At 38.5% G+C, this 21484-nt stretch overlaps 1 protein-coding gene across 5 annotated transcripts in view; it reads right to left on the minus strand.

Moving 5' to 3' along the window:
• Positions 1–21484, minus strand: part of LOC135216709 (coronin-7-like) — a 502494-nt gene that overhangs the window by 227056 nt on the left and 253954 nt on the right. For all 5 annotated transcript variants that reach the window (XM_064252162.1, XM_064252161.1, XM_064252160.1 and 2 more), the window contains 4 exons: positions 6657–6795; positions 6350–6463; positions 5173–5343; positions 648–754 (listed from right to left, as the gene is read on the minus strand). In XM_064252162.1, the coding sequence (XP_064108232.1) occupies positions 648–754; positions 5173–5343; positions 6350–6463; positions 6657–6795 (531 nt within the window). The remainder of the gene's footprint in view (positions 1–647; positions 755–5172; positions 5344–6349; positions 6464–6656; positions 6796–21484) is intronic.

Consider the following 21484-nt stretch of genomic DNA (forward strand, 5'->3'; position numbering starts at 1 on the left):
ACAAACATTAATTTATGGTAAATTTCATTTAGTTTCCTTTAAATGTGAGTAAATTTACATATGATTTTATACTTCCAGTAACGTAATTTACTGTAATAAATAGGTTTATTTTTCAATGTATTATTATTAGCAACAATTTCATTGCCTACCCAGTATGTCCTATCCTAGTCTACAATGCTTCAATTCAACGGACAACTGGCTTCAACCAGCCACCTTCTCCCCCTATTAGTCCGTTTAAAATGAGGTTTCACTGTATGAATTATGTACTGCATTATCTTAGGTACATTACTATTCATGGGATTGACCACAGCATCAAACAATAATTATAAGGCAAAAGAAATATTTTTGCAGCTTCGTCATTTCATCACTGAGACAATAACAATCATGCCTCTCCAACCATCATTAATTATTAGTTGTAACTATCTATTACTGTTAGATAGTAGTCATACAATGGGAAATTGCACACTCTCACTTGCTATATGTTGAACTTGGACCAGCTGGAAGCTAAATGTCTGATTAGAGTTGGAAAAGTGCTCTAGCTGCACCATTGTAACAAACAAAAGTACACCATTTTACAAGATTAACAAAGATACCTTTGGTCTCAATGGCCCTAAAATATAAATTAACCATAATTACTAAATGCATACCTTGTCTGAAGAGCCTACATCCATGAAGGTTTCATTAGGTTGATTGGTTGGCTGACTTAGCCCTCCTTCAGGTATATGCCAAAGGTTGATTTTACCATCATCACATGCTATTAAAAGAAGAAATTAATTAAACAACAGATATTTGGGAAGAAATTACTTAAATAACAGATAAGTGGAATATTATTTCTTAATTCTTGGTATACAACAAACTAGTATTTATATGCTCAACTCAATCATCAGTGATAAGATTGTTTAACACAACGAGAACTCCATCACACTTCAAAAAGAAAGCTTCAATTAAGGATTTTACCTAATTTTAGTTATTAGTACAAACTCCTGGAATTCCTGAGCTGCTATTAGTTAAAATGAAGGCTACAAAATCCACATCTACCGTAGCCTCCAATATATCAGCAGTTTAAAACTGGGGCTTTGCAGGTTTGCATACACACAAACATTTACAATCTGCTTTGCTTCCTTATTTTTTCAAAACTGTTTTATTCCAATATGCTACCCAGATGCAATGAAAATATATTATTGACTTAGTAATACTTGTTTCGGTTCCTAAAACTAACATTACTGTTTCTAGGGACACTGCTTTGTGACACTAACTTAATCTAGACAATATATATAAAGTATTAACTTACAATACAGGTATTCTCCTACTTACAATGGGGTTAGGTTCCAAAAAACCTATTGTTTGTTGGAAAAATCATATCTCGAATACTATAACCTTGCCTACACTAGGGTAATCAGAACCATCTTTCCATAAAGAGTAGCTAGCCTACACTACATAGTATACTTTATACATATACAGTGTAACAATTATTAATTTCAGCTAATTCTCTAGGTTCAATGCACACTGGCTTATGGTAATTCAATACAAAGAGAAAATGAATACGTACCATTAACAAGAGTTAGCCTACTGTATACTAGGGTATATCATATACATATGAATACAGTAACCTAGCCTATAGTATACTACTCTATACTACATATACAGAATGTAAATTTATTAATATAAGCCAATTCTGGAGGTTCAACGCATTCTGATTATGGACATGAAATGAGAATCAGACTCAGTCCGGCATCGGTATCATTGAGTGATGTCAGGCTGCTGATGGCTACGTATAATTATAAAATAAAAACGTAATGAATATGCATCTTTTCCATGAATCTTTTAAAAAGATATACGTTTACTTCGCTGTATACAATAATATTGTATGTTGTATTAGGAGGGAAAAACTCTCTATCACGAGAGTATATATAATGTTCTAAAGGGTCCACAATAATACAAAGTGTAAAAAGTCTGTGTATAATTTTGAAGACTTTACAGAAAGCTTTCGAACCCTTCCCTGGGTTCATCTTCAATCCAAATGAACAATAAGTTACAAAAAGTACAGAGGTAAATTTAAAAAACAAGAGTCGTTGAAGATCGTTGACAACGGTCGTTAGCTCGTTAATGGGCCAGGTGATGAAGAAAGAGGGTAGTTAACAACAACTAGGTGATACCCTCTCCCCTATCAATCCTTCTGGCTGCAATTCTGTTGGATCTACGTACAGGTTGTTGCAACATTACATGAAGTCCTTCATCCAAGGGCGTAGATTGGGCACCGTTATCAGACTCCCCCGGGGCAGCGGTTACCTGGACTGGAAGAGGCAAGGCGGAGGCAGCATCAGGAGAGGGAAAAACAGAGCCTGTCCTACAGTTAAAATCTTTTAAAAACATACTAGTAATATAAAAATTTACAAATGGGTCTTCGTTGACAAAAGACTTGTTTCCTTTGAATGATTCTCCTAAACTTGTCGCAGCTCCCTCGACTAGTCGTCTGACATTTACATTGTTACTTTTAAAGATAATTTTAGCCTCGTTCCAGTTGGGTCTATGATCATTCCTGAATGCATGTGCTACTATTGCGCTGTTTTGTGATTGTAGTTCATAAGCTCGCTTATGTTCGCCCAAACGTATATCTAGTCCCCATCCACTTTCACCAAAATATTTACTATTACAATCCTTACACGGTAGTTCGTAAACGCCTGGGACTATGGGATTTTTATCATTGTTATTGTTTCTTACGAGGGAACGGCATATTGTATTTTCATATTTGAACACAATTTTAGTTTCCTTCTGACTTTTGTTTATATGTCCACTTATATTCTTTACTTCTGGATTAAAGGGAAGGGACAAATATCTTTTTGGAAAATTCTGAATGCGCATAAAGCAAAATTTATAACAACGTTACTTTTTATTTTTTTTGAGTGAAAAGAATAAAAGTGGACATAACTCTTGGAATTGGTAGATTTCCGGTAAACTGAAAATTTGTACCTCTGGCTATTACAGTCCCTGTACACTAAAACATCTAAAAACGGTAATTTTGAATTCAAAATGACCGTTTTTAGATTTTTTAGTGCACAGGGACTGTAATAGCCAGAGATACAAATTTTCAGTTTACCGGAAATCTACCAATTCCGAGAGTTATGTCCACTTTTATTCTTTTCACTCAAAAAAAATAAAAAGTAACGTTGTTATAAATTTTGCTTTATGCGCATTCAGAATTTTCCAAAAAGATATTTGTCCCTTCCCTTTAATCCAGAAGTAAAGAATATAAGTGGACATATAAACAAAAGTCAGAAGGAAACTAAAATTGTGTTCAAATATGAAAATACAATATGCCGTTCCCTCGTAAGAAACAATAACAATGATAAAAATCCCATAGTCCCAGGCGTTTACGAACTACCGTGTAAGGATTGTAATAGTAAATATTTTGGTGAAAGTGGATGGGGACTAGATATACGTTTGGGCGAACATAAGCGAGCTTATGAACTACAATCACAAAACAGCGCAATAGTAGCACATGCATTCAGGAATGATCATAGACCCAACTGGAACGAGGCTAAAATTATCTTTAAAAGTAACAATGTAAATGTCAGACGACTAGTCGAGGGAGCTGCGATAAGTTTAGGAGAATCATTCAAAGGAAACAAGTCTTTTGTCAACGAAGACCCATTTGTTAATTTTTATATTACTAGTATGTTTTTAAAAGATTTTAACTATAGGACAGGCTCTGTTTTCCCCTCTCCTGATGCTGCCTCCGCCTTGCCTCTTCCAGTCCAGGTAACTGCTGCCCCGGGGGAGTCTGATAACGGTGCCCAATCTACGCCCTTGGATGAAGGACTTCATGTAATGTTGCAACAACCTGTACGTAGATCCAACAGAATTGCAGCCAGAAGGATTGATAGGGGAGAGGGTATCACCTAGTTGTTGTTAACTACCCTCTTTCTTCATCACCTGGCCCATTAACGAGCTAACGACCATTGTCAACGATCTTCAACGACTCTTGTTTTTTAAATTTACCTCTGTACTTGTTGTAACTTATTGTTCATTTGGACTGAAGACGAACCCAGGGAAGGGTTCGAAAGCTTTCTGTAGTCTTCAAAATTATACACAGACTTTTTACACTTTGTATTATTGTGGACCCTTTAGAACAAAATATTGTATGCATTCTCATATTATAATATACTAACATATTATAAAATACTAACATATTTAACGTAATTCTGAGCAAATTTTCTTGCTTCTAGTTAGCATAAACGAATATCTAGATACTTTACTTTAATAAGCCAAGGTCATTTTTTGTTATATGACGTGTTTATAAGTCGAAATATGACTTGAATACGTCTTGTTATGAACTAAATTATTTTTTTAATTAACAGACTGCGTCAGGGGCATGCTTATTGTGTAAAAAATTGTGTGATTCTGTTCGCTATGTTCACTTGATTTCATCGTAATACGAGCTTTATGTTATCTTTTATCAGCATGAAAACAATAGTAAATTATATTCTTTCAAGCCCGGTAGTTTTGATTAAAATTATTTCCTCTCAATTTTATCTGCAGTTGTGTTTGATGACATAAGTGTACAGATTTTTTTCATCATTGTTGCCAATGCATGACAATAGTCCTTAGCAGTTTGAACAGTTTTCTTAGCTTTAGCTACAACTTGGTTTAAATTTAACAGTATATTTCCTTGCTGATCTTTGATCTATACTGAATAAAGTTATTACATAAAAATATATCAGTCCTATTCTACATACCGCCACTTAAAACATAATTACGGTAATTGTTAACTATCGTACGATGGTTGGAATTCAAGCTAAATGGATGTTATCCAATTCGGTTGTACTTAGCAAAAAAGGTGTCTCTCGTTTGGTTGTTCATGGCTTTACACATTTATGCAATGAGTATAACATTAAAACAATATTTTCATCATTCTCTTTTGCTGTTTTTGAACTTATTTAACTAGAAGATGGGATAAAGTTAGGCTATTGTAATTTGGTCTCTTTCGCTCTGATTGTATGCTGCTGCTTGCGCCCCTTGTGAGCGAAATTTAAAAATATTTTCAAAATACTGTCGTATCAGTATTAATTGCTAACCCCATCATAAAATATGATTATCGTAAGACGAATTATCATAACTTGAACACTGCCTGTAATGACAGGTGTTTAGTCTGTATGAGATAGAAAAACTTACCCACAGCCAAAGTATGATCATTAAAAGGATCAAAAGTGAAATCCATAACATTGGAGGTATTCATTAAAGATGGAATAACACCATCTGGAAGACGTCCTGGCTTTTTGTGTTTAATGACTGATAGCTTCCCACCTGGACCACTCAAAGGCAATACAACAAACTCTGAGTTGGCTGTGAAAAAGAAAGACTTCGTTGTTATAAAGTAATAAAATTATTTGAAAGAAAAAAGAAACTATAAATGTACAATGCAGAATTAGATAGAGATCATCTTGTAAATCTTGTACAATAATTACCATAATTACCACACATAAAACTTGAGTTAAAATATTTCCCTTCAAAACACAAAACACTTATCCTTTCATTTTCAAAAAATTTAAATCTAAAAAGGTAATGCTATCACATACATTCCATTGAGAGTACTACAATTAGGTCACAGCAGCCTCTTCTCTGCTTACAAAATAAGTGGCTTACAATGATTTGCATATATGTAGTACAATAAAAAAAAAACATTATCTGGGAGCTGTACACCTAACACCACTGGGCTACCAAGTACAATTGGTTGTGAGATAATATGGCAAAACCAACAATCCAGCCCAGGATGATTTAGTTGCCCATGAAACAGTTGCTAATAGTGATAAGGCTGTGGTGAAACAAAACCCATTTGACTTAGCTATGCTTAAGTGGCAAGTTATTTCCATTATTTTTTCAACAAACTTAGGACTTTTACTGAATAAATTACCTAAGGAAGAAAGTCACATGAGCTAACACACAATTAAGAATGAATGTTAGAAAAAAATAAGAATGGCTAGTTATTTAATATGTTACCATTGAAAGATTTATGAGTAAGACTGCCAGGAAAGATGAGGAAGTTATGGCCCAATTAAGGAGAGCTCTTTACATTACCAACCTGTATTCTTCTTTTATATTATTAGTTGACCTGTCATATGAAATACCATAGTAACTGATATAGTATAAAAGTGGCTTGCTTGTTTGGACAAACACTATTTCCATGATAGTTTCATATTTTTAAAACAAATTTTTTATAAACATCTAATAATCATTTGCATTTATAAAACTGACAATGTGACAGTGTTGTGAATCCCATTCACTATCAATTCTATAGATCTGAAAACCCACTAGCTAACAAGAAGTCTGAAAACTTAATTTTACAACTTACCAGCAAGACCATCACATTCGCCTGGTGTTGTGCGGCTAAGTTCTCTGAGATTTTCTATGCAGGTGCTCTTGTGCCCTGGTGTTCCTTTTAAATGACGGAATTTGCATACCCGACCTTCGAAGAAACAAGATTTCACATTTGAGAAGAAATACTATGAAAGAGTAACATGTATCATCCAACAATATTAAAATAGACACGAAGTGAACTTAATAAAACATCAGAATGCCAGCAGGATAACCATTTTTAAATGCCAAATTCTACTATAGACTAAACATAGGTAACCAGTGTCCAAAGAAACTAAACATACGGAAGGAACGTGTGACATTAGCTCTTTTTGGAGTAGGAGAGCTTGGCTTATCTTCTACGCTTGCCATACGTTGCTCGAAAGTTTTTCTTCTTTCTGCAGCACTGACACGATTGCTGTTTTCCCGGAGTGTCACTTGGTCCTGAAATGTAAGTAACAATTACTAGTTATGAAAAAAATTTCAGTATTCTATCATAACCCTTGGACAAAACTGAATTAGATCTGTAGATACATATCTGAAAAGTAAGTGTCAGGTACTCTACTAAGCATATCTGAGGATGGGTAAATAACTTTTTCTCTTGACTATGTTATAAGAACTGACCCCTAATCTTATCTTTTATCAATCTTCAACATCAGCCATTAACCATTTCCTTCTGTTTGCAGGAAGAGAAACACTGGTACAGTTCCTTATGGAGGAAGAGAAACATTGGTGCATTACCTAAGGATCTAATTTGTTCTCATGCCCTTCAGAATAAAGGTGAATTAAAATTATTCCTCTTTTAACTAAGATTTTTGAGAAGCTGCTCTCTAAGTGTCATTTTAGGCTTATTGAAGATAATAATCAGCAGCCAGCTACGGTTCAGGTTTTGTAAATGCCTTGGTACTTGTGATGCACTCTTGTCAACATCTACTACTGCCTTACAGAGTGCTCAGAGGTGGGTGCAGAGGTATGCAAGGTTGGTTTAGACTTTAGTGCAGCCTTTTTGGGGGAAATGACAGTCAAACATTACACAAAGTTGAATATTAGAGGTTTATAAATGGTAAATGATATTATAAGGGGATAATGAAGTATTTAGCTATTGTTGATGCGTAAGCCTAACATAACTCGAAATTTTCACTAATACAGGTAAATGATCTATCTGTAATTCTAGAAACCAAAATATTTTTTTGGAGAAAAATAATCATCTGCAGAAGTCAAAAAGTATACAACTATATTTAGAATAATGATGATTTAAATTAAAAGTTGTTTTGCTTGCTGTATGAAATTACAGTACATATCTTGCATGTACCATTATCATATTTTTATTGTATTACAGAAAATAAACATGAAATTGTGCACCATTTGCATTTAATATTGTTTAGTCTCAAAATCTCAATTGACCGAGTAGTACTTACCAATCTTCATTGCTATTAGTTTCTAAAAGAAGATTATGTGAACATTGTTCGAAAATAATTATTTGAAAACAATTATTCGAAAACAGATAGTATTCAAAAAACATTTATTCTAATGGAAAATTGGTAGAATGAAAGTTATTCAAAAGGACAATTATAAGAAATGATAATTATTCGAAATGCAAAATTCTGTATTCAAACGACTTGTAAAAATAACATATTCATTCGAAATGCAAAATTCTTTATTCAAATAAAAGTGTTAAAAGAATAATACAACAGAAAATTATTTGAAATAAAAAATATCTATAAAAATATATTCATGATAAAATAAAATTTACTTATAGATGCATTTAAGTCATGGTATTTCTTGGCACTCTTCATAGTTTGGCTCCACGCTCTTAGTTTTGCAATATGAATGTCTTGCAAATCCTGCTCTCTTTTTAGAGCGTCTAGGAACTTCCATATTGTTGGATGATGTGATGACACTTGCTGTAAAAAAAAAAAACCTCTGTGCCATCCTTCAAGTGGATTGTTAGTTCTAGGCAAATCAGTATTGACTCTCCCAAAACAAGACCACACATTTATTTCAAATAAGGGACATCTTGAAGGATGACCAATCCTTGCATCTTCAAAATAACCTAAAACAGGATTTACTATTGAAGGATATATATCTGAATCTAATAACGCTGCAAATGATTCAGTAACTTTGTCTACGAAGACAAAGGCTAGCGCTATCATCATTCGAATTCTTAAAGCAAATTCAGAATCAGTATCATATCTCACTGTGAGGCAGCAGTGGAAATGACATATTGAGGAGAACCATGGGTTTCTTTAGCATAATATTTCACTCTGTTCATAAAACTACACACTTCGGCGTTTACGGCATCACCCAATGATTATGTTCACGAGGAACTTTAATCACTTCACTGTCATTGGTAATTGCACCACTTTTGCAATATGATCCAAAGTTATTGCACTTCCAATATATCTTGGTATCAACTTGTTTGTCTTTCATGAATAAAAAAACCATAGATTTTAAGCATAGGCTTACCTTTTTCACTTAAAATATATTTGGCCATCTTTGAAGGGCTGCAATGCTCTAAGGAAATGAAGTTCTTGGTACTGACTGGATGCTTTCGACAATGTTTATTTTATCACTTCAAACATCAATTCAAAATATCAATTGGAACATTTGCCTATCCGAGTAATTTTCTGGTAGTTTCTCAATAACATCTGTTATCATTTCAAACAACAATTCGAATAACTTTCACTTCAAACAATTGCCTATTAGAGTAATTTTCTTTCAAACAATTTTCTGTTCGAAGAGCTGTTTTTCGAGTAATTGTTTTCAATTAGTAATTTTTTTCAAATAATTTTCATGAGACGTAAAAGAAGCATCATTCAAAGATACTGTTTCTTTTTTAAATTAACAAAATTGGGTTTACAACATGGAAATTACTTGAGTTTAAAAGCAACAACAGTAGACTTTGCCTCCAAACTTCGTTTTTACCTATTCCAAAATGTTTTGTAGCCTACTCATTAAAGTATTAATTTTATTCCACCACAGCTATAACCTGCAGTTTTAATTTCACGGTATTTTTTTTAAGAGCCTTTTCCAATGTATGAAAGATGAATAAAAATATATTTTATTATTGCTTATGGAAGCCACCATCGAGAGTTGACAAGTTTTAAACTGATTGACAACTTAACGCAACTCTTAATAAATGTTTGATAGTTACGGTAAATGAAGTCAGCAATCAGCTGTTTCTTGATTCATTTGTTCATGTCAGTACTTCAGGTTTACAATCCATCATCTGGAGTTCTAAAATGCTAATTTTTTGGTGGAGGATGAAGCATTACCACTGGCCCTGGATAGGTTGTTTCGCCACCAGATACCATCTGCAGAAGTTAATTGATAATATGCACTGATAATTTTGATGAAACTATTGTTTTACTGCATCCAATTATGCAGGCAGTTCCCAGTTATCAGCAGGGGTTCCATTCTTGGCATGGTGCTGATCAGCGAAAACTGCCATTAACTGAAACTCTCTGATTTAAGGAGCTTATGGCACAGAGTTTTGGTTAATGGGGCCTCTGTTAGGTATGTTATAGCGCCATAACTCTATTACCTATATGGAGCTAGATAAGTGCCATAAAACCAGAGCCATTAACAAAGTCCGCTGATAACTGGGGACTGCCTGTATTGCATGTACGTATTACTGTCAAGTATTGTGTTACTAAATAGGAACAAAGCGACCATGTACCATTTCCATTAGCTGATGACTGAAACTTAATTCAGAATTGCATTTCTTTCATAAATGATCAAAACTGGGATAAAAAAATATAACTACATTATAGATAAAAGCAGTTAAGTAAATGAAGAACATATGTGATTTTGCCAGATTCAGATATTGCTTCTTCCTCCAAAAGATTTTGCAGCCTGCTCATTACATATTCATTTCTTCAGCCACATCTATAACCTGCTACTTAAATTTGGTGGCATACATACATTCTTAACATCTCCACTGCATGGATGATGAAAAAATATATTTTACTTTTATTACACTAAAAATAATCAATTTTTTAACAATTTGATAACTATGATGTAACTCTTCATAAGTTTTAGTTACAGTAACTCGGCAAACAAATGTTTCACAATTCAGTTGTTTAACCATTAAACGCCTATTGGACGTATTATATGTTGACGAAAATTGTCTGTTGGGTGCTTAATTGACGTATGATACGTCGACACAAAAAAGTTTTTTTTTAAATATTCGAGGAAAAATAGTTATAGGTCTACTTGGCAAAAAATTTTGAATCACACCTTGAGGGATGCTGGGAGTTCACGGATCAAGTTGTTGTTTTGTTTACAAGCGTTACCCAGGCGCGCATGCACAAATTTCTTTCTTCTTGCACTAAAAAGCATCAGCAACACATCTCAGAAATTATTTCGTCACATTGACGTAATTTTTGTACCATTTTATATTAGCCGTTACATAGAGTTTTATATATGAAAATGTGCACAATTTCATGTAGAATGCAACAACAAAAAAAACCCAGGGTTGTAGCTTTTATCAGTTTTGAAATATTTTCATATGATTAACAATAAATGGCAAAATTTCAACCTTCGGTCAAATTTGACTCGACTGAAATGGTTGAAAACCTTCGGTCAAATTTGACACGACCGAAATGGTTGAAAAACGCAATTTGTAAGCTAAAACTCTTATATTCTAGTAATATTCAATAATTTACCTTCATTTTGCAATAAATTGGAAGTCTCTAGCACAATATTTTGATTTACGGTGAATTTTTGAAAAAAAAACTTTTTCCTTACGTCCGCGCGGTAACTGCTGAAAAAATCAGAAATTCTTTCGTCAGATTGTCATAATGTTTGAACCGTTTTATATTAGCCATTACATATAGTTTTATATATGAAAATGTGAGTAATTTCATGCAGAATACAACAAAAAACAACCCATGGTTGTAGCTTTTATCAGTTTTGAAATATTTTCATATAAATAACGATGTGCCAAAATTTCAACCTTTGGTCAACTTTGACTCGACTGAAATGGTCAAAAAACACAATTGTAAGCTAAAACTCTTACATTCTAGTAATATATAATCATTTACCTTTATTTTGCAACAAATTGGAAGTCTTTAGCAATATATTTCAATTTATGGTGAATTTTTGAAAAACTCTTTCCTTTTGTCCGCAAGGTAACTGCCAAAAAAATCAGAAATTCTTTCATCAGATTGTTGTAATGTTTGCACCGTTTTATATTAGCCGTTACATAGAGTTTTATATAGGAAAATGTGCACAATTTCATGTAGAATACAACAAAACACAACCCATGGTTGTAGCTTTTATCAGTTATGAAATATTTTTGTATAAATAACAATAAGTGCAAAAATTTGAACCTTCAGTCAACTTTGACTTGACTGAAATGGTAAAAAGATGCAATTGTAAGCTAAAACTCTTACATTCTAGTAATATTCAATCATTTACCTTCATTTTGCAACAAATTAGAAGTCTCTAGCACAATATTTTGATTTATGGTGAATTTTTGAAAAAAAAACTTTTTCCTTACGTCCGTGCAGTAACTCTTCCGGAAAAAATCAGAAATTCTTTCGTCAGATTGTCGTAATGTTTGCACCATTTTATATATACTGTTACATAAAGTTTTATATATGAAAATGTGCACAATTTCATGTAGAATACAATAAAAAAAAAACCCAAAAGTTGTAGCTTTTATCAGTTTTGAAATATTACATATAAATAACGATAAGTGCAAAATTTCTACCTTTGGTCAATTTTGACTTGACCGAAATGGTCAAAAAACGCAATTGTAAGCTAAAAATCTTACATTCTACTAATATTCAATCATTAACCTTTATTTTGCAACAAATTGGAAGCCTCTAGCACAATATTTGATTTTTTGGTGAATTTTTGAAAAATACTTTTCTGGGCTCAGCTCGGTCGCTTGCGCGAAATATCCTTTATCTATTATTTCTAGGGTAAATGTACTAACACATACCAGAGAATAAATAAAATAAGAAAAAGGGTCAGTATGACTGACTCGCTCACCCTCTAGGATGTCGGTATGAACACTAGGCGAAGTGAGACCACTACCACGAGCCCAAATGCCAATAGAAATCTCCCACTACAAAAAACCCTCCAAGAGGGGGAGCCGTCCCACATAGGAGCAGCTCGTACTAACTACTACACCATCCCACGCTTGCGACTGCTGCGCCTCTAGTGGTCATCCTTTTCAGTAGCACATCACGAGCCACACGTGCTATTTTTCTCTCTGTGTATTTTGTGCCATTCTTCGGATTTTTTCGATAATGGAGCGTGCAGCTATTGCAGCAGCTAAGTTAAGTACTCAGTATTTACGGTTAGCGAGTCTTTTGCCGTCCCCGAGACGGTATTTGCCGTTTTAGGTATAGATACGTTATCGGGGGCTGGAAGCATGGCAGCATGGTCCTGCCGCATGTTGGGTTCGTTCTTGGTCTCCCATACCTAGAAAACATCCCTTATTATTTTACGCTTCTATTTTGATTATCCGCCTTTTTACGTCTACTCAAGTTGTTATACGGGTATTGTATTTCACCTTATGTAGGCTTTTTCTATCCCCAGACCCCTAGTTCAGGTTCCTTGTATCGGACCCCTGACTAGCTTTGAGTGGTAGACTTGCCTTCGGGCTAGTCGACACTCCTGGATTTTTCTCCTGCTATTTTTACTTCTGTCTTTTCATTTTTATTATACATTATGTTTTTATGTTTGTTATTGTTAGGTAGTTGGCGTCTGGCTTAGCTAGGTCCTTGCTCATAGAGCCCTTCTCTACCGTTGATCAGTTCGGTTTCGCTTCCTCAATAGTTTTCTCTCTGACAGTTGGTTTTCGCCCTATGGGCCTATATGCTACGCTTTTCAGTTCTAGTTGCTTCCCGATAGCTTCTCTCTGATCAGTGGTTGGCCTAGGCTTGGTTTCCGTATCTTAGTTGTTTTACCGCCTCGTGGTCACTACGTGACACGGGTCAGCCCAGGCGCCTGCCATCCCCTTCCCCTCTCCCCGCTCTCCCATAGAGTCGGGCGGGGGTGGGCCGGTCTGTCCTTGCTCGCCCCAGCATGCCCGAGCCTGCTCCCCTTCCTCCACCGGAGGGGCCTGGGAGTCCGACAGTCCCTGGACTGGTTACGACCTCTCCCGCTTCTCGGCTCGGCCGGGTGGTAACGTTGTGGGGGGGCTCTGGCTGCCCCCCCTCGTTATTCCTTGTCGCTCCGGGTTAGCGCGAGTCTGTATGTCATCTCGCCTTCCCCCCTTACTAGAGCTCCTCCCTATCGGAGTCCTGGTCCATCCAGCGGAAGGGTTGGTATAGTCCACCATAGTTGGACCGGAGCATACAATAGGTCTTACTAAACCGTACCCGTATTGCTGAGTTACTACACTCCGCTTCACTGGACTAGTCCCGGTTACTTGCATGTAGGTTAAGTTATCTTTAAGTTTATCTTAAGTTTCTTAAACCTATCCCCACCCCTCCTTAGTATTTACCGGATCTCTCCGGGATTTATAGCCTATTCAGGCAATGCGGGAGGGGTTATGCCAAATTTTTTCCGAGCTCGCCACGTAAGGACGGAGTTCTTTTGTCCTAGTCTGTAAGTTGTTAACCCCTTTCCCCCTTTAAGATACTCATGTGTCTTCCCACTTACGGCCCACCAACTGTGAGCATCCGGGATGTTCCGCTACCACTTCAGGACCCCTGTGGACACGAAAGTTTGCCGTTCCAATGCTCCATGCGCGACTCCGCACGGGGACATCCAGGTCTGGTACCATGAGACGTGTACCATATGTTACGATCTGGTGAGCCAAGCTTTTGGAAGGCGTAAGTATTCATCTCCGCATGCCGCTCCCGCTTCTTTTAGTTCTTAAGTTTTTCATCATTACTTTAACTTAAAGGCATCTAGTTAAGTTATATCCTAAGTTTTAGTTTTTAAGTGGGTTCTTAAATCTAAAAATATATCCTCTCTTACAGGCTCCGGCAGTAAGAGAGACGGCATTTGGCTACCCTGCGGGCCCCTGGGTCGGAGGTTTTGGGCAAGAAACGCCGCCAAGGGTCAGCCCTGACCCAATTCTGGAGAAGCGTTTAGCTTTGGTAATCTTCCCCGGAGGCAAGGCGACTGGATACGTCGATCCGGTAGAGGCGGACCCCTCATTGCCTTTTATCCAAAACAAACAGCTGGCGGCCTCCTTGACTGAACAAGACAGGTATTATCCACGGATGTCGCAACCCTGGAATAAAATGTTGAACCTATGGTAGGTATAGACTACCTGTTGGTCGAGGTAAGTAATGCAGGTACCCAAGGGTCCCCCATTGGGAATGACTGTTTCTTCTACCCCTGCAACTTCACCATCCTTTCCCAGGCTTTACCGGTGATGAGTTATATACTCCTTCAGAGGCTTCGTTAGGCCTAAGATCAAGTCTAAACATATGACCTTGACTAAGACTCATCATCCTCGAAGAAGACGTCCTCGTCTTCTTCTTCGCGTAAGTCTCCGGCTCGTAATCCCGGCTCAGACAGTCTAAAGGGTCTAGCTCCGGCTCAAAGTCCTCAAGAGTAAACCTAAGAGAAATCCCGTACCCCGGCAGTATCACCAGTTCCACTACCTTGGGTGCTATTCAGAGTCTCCCCTCCCCAATCCTCAGCAAGCTCCGGCTCTGGACGCCATGCTGGCTGTTTGCAACAGGTGGGCGACTTGGTAGGCTCCCTTAAGACGAGTATGGAACATATGATATCTCGCTGTCGGATTAGGATAACTCTCAGGATACCATTATAGCCGGCCTGAGAGAGCCCCCCCCCCTTGCCTCTCCCTCAAACCTAAACACTAGTGGATCTCAGCTTCCCCCGCCGTATGATTCGCTGCCCGCTTTCTCCATGAACAATCCTTTGGAGAGTACGGGTCATATGCTCCCTTCCAAGATTGTCTCATCTCCATACCGGAGTTTGGAAACTCGAAGAATGAGGACTTCGAGTTCTACCCCGGAAGGCCTACAGCCTCTTCATAGGCTATGCTAGGCTCACGCCTTCGGCTATGGTTAGAGATGACAGGGTGCCAAAGGAGACAGTCCTCTATTCTCGGGACCAGAGCCCAACGTGAATGGCTTAGATGTCTAGATGACATTGGACTGTTCAAAAATACCAAGAATCCAAACCATTCAAAAGTCCCTTTACCATTTTCCACACGATGGATGAAGGTACCCCGCTCCCTTTCCTTTACCAAGGATAGCGAGGTCGACCATCTCAGCAGCTCAGAAAGGGGAACCATGCCTCAGCTGAAGAAGCAGACCCCACTTCTCCGTTGCTCCCGTCAAGTGGAGAATTATGGGAGGACCTGCCTAACACTTTCACAGTTGGCAAACTCAAACCTGACTGTGCTATGGAGCAGTTGGTGAAAAGCTGCCCAGGCTCCCGGGATAGTCTTATCAAGCGGGGGAGTTTTGACTCGAAAACAGACTAGCCAGGTCAATCAACCTGATGGCTGTGTCCGAGGTAGCAACCATGGCTTATGGTTTCAGGAAACCAATTTTTAAGCTTATGACCAAAGCCCTGACTCAAACGGTGCAGTCAGACATGTTTGAGTTTGTGCCACTGCTAGAAACAAATTGCAGGAAGCATGTATTGCTTGAGGCAACATTCGGCATGAACCGAATAGGTACTTTCTTCTAAACATCTGGGCGCAGATCTCTTCCCAGAGGGCTATGGTAAAGGAAGTACAAGCAGAAGGCTACGAGGTTGAACCAAAGCCTTTTAAGGGACCGTTTGTTGGGGTCTTATGGCTAGGAGAAGGCAAGACTTGACACCAAAAGGTAAGGGACAAAGGAAGCCTAGACGTTTCCAACCTTACCAAAAGGAGCAGCCGCGCTTCCCTCAACAAGTTCCTACAGTGCCGTTAGTGCAGACAGCTCAGCCCTCCACGTCTAAGGCCAATCACAGCCTATTTATGTGATATCCCCTCAGCCTCAACCCTCCACCTCATACGCCATCTCTCAGCCTACAATCCAGCCTTCGAGAGTCAAGCTTCTCAGAAGTATGACCGCTCGAACAAGGGAGGCAGAGGTAAGCGGTCCTTTCGTGGGAGAGGCTCGGGAGGTCCCTTCAATAGGGAAAGCACTTCAGAGGAGGTCGAGGGGGTTACCAGAACCAATGAGGAACTTCAGGTAGGAGGGAGGCTGTTTCACTTTCGCCACCGGTGGAACTTCAGCCAGTGGGCTCAGAGCATAGTGTCAAAAGGGCTGGGTTGGAGCTGGTTGACGAACCCACCTCCATCCAGACCTTTCCGTCAACTTCCCTTCCAAGGAATTGACAGAGTACGCAGAGGACCTCCTTCAGAAAGGAGCTATAGTCAAAGTCAAGAGGTTAAAACTTTCAAGGTCGCTTGTTCAGCGTGCCAAAGAAAGGCTCAAACAAAAGAAGGGTAATCTTAGACTTGTCCCGCTTAAACTTAGCCATCCGCTGCGACAAGTTCAAGATGCTCACGATCTCACAGGTGCGGACCTTACTTCCCCGTGGGGCCGTCACCCACATCTATCGATCTTACAGACGCCTACTATCATATCCCTATTGCAAGACACTTCCGCCCGTATCTGGGTTTCAAGATAGGAGACCAGACGTTCTCCTTCAAGGTAGTCCCGTTCGGGCTCAACGTGGCACCCAGGGTGTTCACGAAGCTAGCGGAAGTAGTAGTGCAACAGCTCAGGGCTCAAGGGATTATGGTAGTAGCGTATCTCGACGATTGGTTGATCTGGGCCCCATCAGTCGAGGAATGCAACAAGGCCACACTGAAAGTGATCCAATTCCTAGAATATCTAGGATTCAAGATAAACAGATCCAAGTCCAGACTCACCCCAGAGTCAAACTTTCAGTGGCTAGGCATTCAATGGAATCTATCCTCACACACTCTGTCGATTCCATCCACCAAAAGGAAAGAAATAGCGAAGTCAGTCAAGCATTTCTAAGTCACAAAACTAGCATCGAGGAGAGCTCAGGAAAGAATCCTCGGCTCTCTCCAGTTTGCTTCAGTAACGAACATCTTAATGAAAGCCAAACTGAAAGATCTAACCAGGATCTGGCGCTCTCGAGCAAATGTCAGGTCCAGGGACAAGCTATCCTCAGTACCTCTGATCCTAAGGAAACCGGCTTCGGCCGTGGGCAAAAGTCAAGAATCTGTCAGTGTCAGTCCCTCTTCAGTTCCCTCCACCAGGGATTACCATCCACACAGACGCGTCCTTAAGCGGCTGGGGAGGGTACTCCCAGGTCCAAAAGGTGCAAGGAATTTGGTCACCCCAGTTCCGTCAGTTCCATATAAACGTACTGGAGGCAATGGCAGTCTTCTTGACTCTGAAAAGATTACGCCCACCAAGGTACTCCCACATAAAGCTAGTCTTGGACAGCGCAGTGGTAGTACATTGCATAAACAGAGGAGGCTCCAAGTCACGTCATCTAAATCACGTCATGATAGCCATCTTCTCCCTGGCAGACAAATTCAGTTGGCATCTTTCCTCCACCCACATAGCTGGAGTAAGAAACGTCATAGCAGACGCCCTATCCCGATCAGTACCCCTAGAGTCGGAATGGTCTCTAGACGAGAGTTCGTTCCAATGGATCCTTCAAAGAGTCCCAGGGCTACAGGTGGATCTCTTCGCATCTCAAGCGAACCACAAAACTACCGTGTTATGTAGCCCCCAACCTGGACCCTCTGGCTTACGCCACGGACGCCCTGGCTCTGGACTGGAACAACTGGGAGAAGATTTACGTCTTCCCTCCAGTGAATCTCCTTATGAAGGTCTTAGACAAACTCAGGACATTCAGGGGTCAAGTGGCTCTAGTAGCACCAGACTGGCCGAAGAGCAATTGGTACCCCCTGATCCTGGAACTGGGTCTTCGTCCCCTTCGGATCCCCAGTCCCAAGCTCTCCCAGTCAGTACAAACGAAGACTGTGTTCGCTTCCTCAGGGATTCTCAACCCTAACTTTATGGATTTCATTTGAAGTTTGCGGCAAAAAGAGATGCGAATATTGACCCTCAGAATATTCTTTTCCTGGAATCCGATAAAAGGGATTCAACTTTGAGGCAGTATGATGCGGCCGTCAAAAAGTTAGCAATCTTCCTGAGAGAGTCTGATATCAGAATCATGACAGTAATTCTGCTATATCCTTTTTCAGATCTTTATTTGAAAAGGGTTTAGCAGCTAGCACGATTACGACAACAAGTCAGCATTGAAAAAGATATTTCAATTGGTTTATTTAACATAGGACTTGACAGATACCTATTTCTCGTCTATTCCTAAAGCATGTGCTAGACTTAGGCCCTCTGTCAGGGCCTACGTCAGTTTCATGGTTCTTAAACGATGTTCTAAAACTGGCTTCCGAAACAAACCGATAATGACACATGCTCGTTTATGATGCTCCTAAGAAAAAACTCTGTTTTTATTAAGCCTGGCTTCAGGAGCAAGAATTTCAGAACTGTCGGCTTTTATCCAGAGATCCGGATCATATTCAATTCCTTCCCACGGGGGAAGTGCTACTTTCTCCGGAACGTAGCTTTTAGCAAAGAATGAAGATCCTTTGATGAGGTGGGAACCTTGGAAGGGTACTACCCCTTCCACAAGATGTTTCCCTTTGTCCGGTTTCAACCTTACGAGCCTTTCTATCCAGGACCTCCTCTTCCTCATCGGGGCCCCTCTTTAGGAGGGAAAAAGGTGGTACTTTATCCACTAAAGGGCATCAGGCAACAAATCCTGTACTTTATCAAACAAGCCAATCCTGACTCCTTCCAAAAGCACATGATGTCAGGGCGTAGCCACCTCAATTAATTACTGCCAACATATGAATTTTGCTGATTTAAAGAAGTATACCGGATGGAAATCGCCGACAGTGTTCAAACGTCACTACCTTAAGTCCTTGGAAGCTCTGAAATTCCCAGCAGTAGCAGCGGGTAACTAGTTTCCCCTGACTCTAGCTAGATTATAGTAGAAGTTGCAGTCCTCCTTTCTACCTGCCTCACCCAACAGTTCGTCTATTCCTGCCTTGTTCATTAACATTTACCTTGTGTCTTAGCTGCTTTATGATTGTATAAGTGCAACCTCTGTCTGATTAGGGACACTCACATCTGATTACCATACTGATCTCATAGATGTTATCCCCCATTCCCCTTATTTTTATGCTAGGGGATGCATCATAATGCAATGGTTACGGGTTTTGTATATTAAGTCATATACATTCCTAAGATATTTTATTTTATCATTGATCAAATATTTATGTAAAATTTATACTAATTGCTATTTCTATTTTTGATACATGTTGTTACACAGATTTATTGTGATAGGTAATCATTGTACCTATTTGTATATATATTTAATTACCTTTTATTATTAACATAATTAGATTTAAGGGTAATTTAAGCATAATTCTGATTTTGCTTTACTGTGTACTTGTATCTTTTTAGCAATTATATTCGTTCTTTTATTTTGTATCTTTCATTTGAGACCTATTTTGTTTTATTATATTTTATTTTACTTTGTTTACAATCTTTGTGCCTGTTTCCTCTGGGTACGATTTCGCGCAAGCGACACGAGCTGAGCCCAAAAAAGGAGGGATTTTGACGTAAGGAAAAATCTATTTCTGGGCGATTGGCTCGTGTCGCCAGCGAAATACCCCCCCTACCACCCATCCCTTCGCTCAAGATTGTCTGCTAACTTCAGGATGGCCACTAGAGGCGCAGCAGTCGCAAGCGTGGGATGGTGTAGTAGTAGTAGAGCTGCTCCCTCTGTGGGACGGCTCCCCTCTTGGAGGGTTTTGTAGTGGGAGATTTCTATTGGCATTTGGCTCGTGGTAGTGGTCTCACTCGCCTAGTGTTCATAACCGACACCTCCTAGAGGGTGAGCGAGTCAGTCATACTGACCTTTTTCTTTATTTTATTTATTCTCTGGTATGTGTTAGTACATTTACCCTAGAAATAATAGATAAAGGATATTTCGCTGGCGACACGAGCCAATCGCCCAGAAATAAGATTTTTCCTTACGTCAAAATCCTTTTTTACTTATGTCAGTGCGGTAACTCTACCGAAAAAATCAGAAACTCTTTCGTCGCATTGTCGTAATGTTTGCACAGTTTTATATTAGCCATTACATAAAGTTTTATATATGAAAATGTGTGCAATTTCATGTAGAATACAGCAAAAAACAACCCTTGGTTGTAGCTTTTATCAGTTTTAAAATATTTTCATATAAATAACGATGTGCCAAAATTTCAACCTTGTCAACTTTGACTCGACCGAAATAGTCGAAAAACGCAATTGTAAGCTAAAACTCTTACATTCTACTAATATTCAATCATTTACCTTCATTTTGCAACAAATTGGAAGTCTCTAGCACAATATTTTGATTTATGGTGAATTTTTGAAAACTTTTTCCTTACGTCCGCACGGTAACTGCCGAAAAAATCTGAAATTTTTCCGTGCGATTGTCGTAATGTTTGCACCATTTTATATTAGCCGTTACATAAAGTTTTATATATGAAAATGTGTGCAATTTCATGTAGAATACAACAAAAAATAACTCATGGTTGTAGCTTTTATCTGCTTTGAAATATTTTCATATAAATCTTGATAAATAGAAAAAATTTGACCTTCGGTCAACTTTAACTCAACCGAAATGGTCGAAAACTGCACTTGTAAGCTACAACACTTACAGTCTAGTAATATTCAATCAATTACCTTCATTTTGCAACATATGGGAAGTCTCTATTTTCTCTGTGTTGCTTTGATCGTTTTACAATTTATAGACCAAAATGATCACAATTTAGTGTAAAATAGAACGAAAAAAAATTAACTAATTAGCTTTAGCTGTTTTGCTCACAGCGCAATTTGTATACAATTATATATGAAATTTTTTACGCGCTGTCATATATTCCAATATTTATATATGATAATGATATTTTTGTCATTTCTGATGGTTGCATACTAAACCTCAGGCAAAGATAAAAAAAGGAGCCAAAAATAAACTTAATCTTGAAAACTAAGCGTGCTGTGATTTAAAAAAAAAAACTTTTTTTTCCGCTTCGGCGCTCACTCCTGAACCCCACTGGCATACGGGAGACGATTTCTGAAATACCGCTTAGGCGTTTAAGGGTTAATGTCAGTACTTCCTGTTGTTTAAGCCAGTGTTT

The sequence above is a fragment of the Macrobrachium nipponense genome, chromosome 6, assembly GCF_015104395.2.
Source record: "Macrobrachium nipponense isolate FS-2020 chromosome 6, ASM1510439v2, whole genome shotgun sequence".
Lineage (NCBI taxonomy): Eukaryota > Metazoa > Arthropoda > Malacostraca > Decapoda > Palaemonidae > Macrobrachium > Macrobrachium nipponense.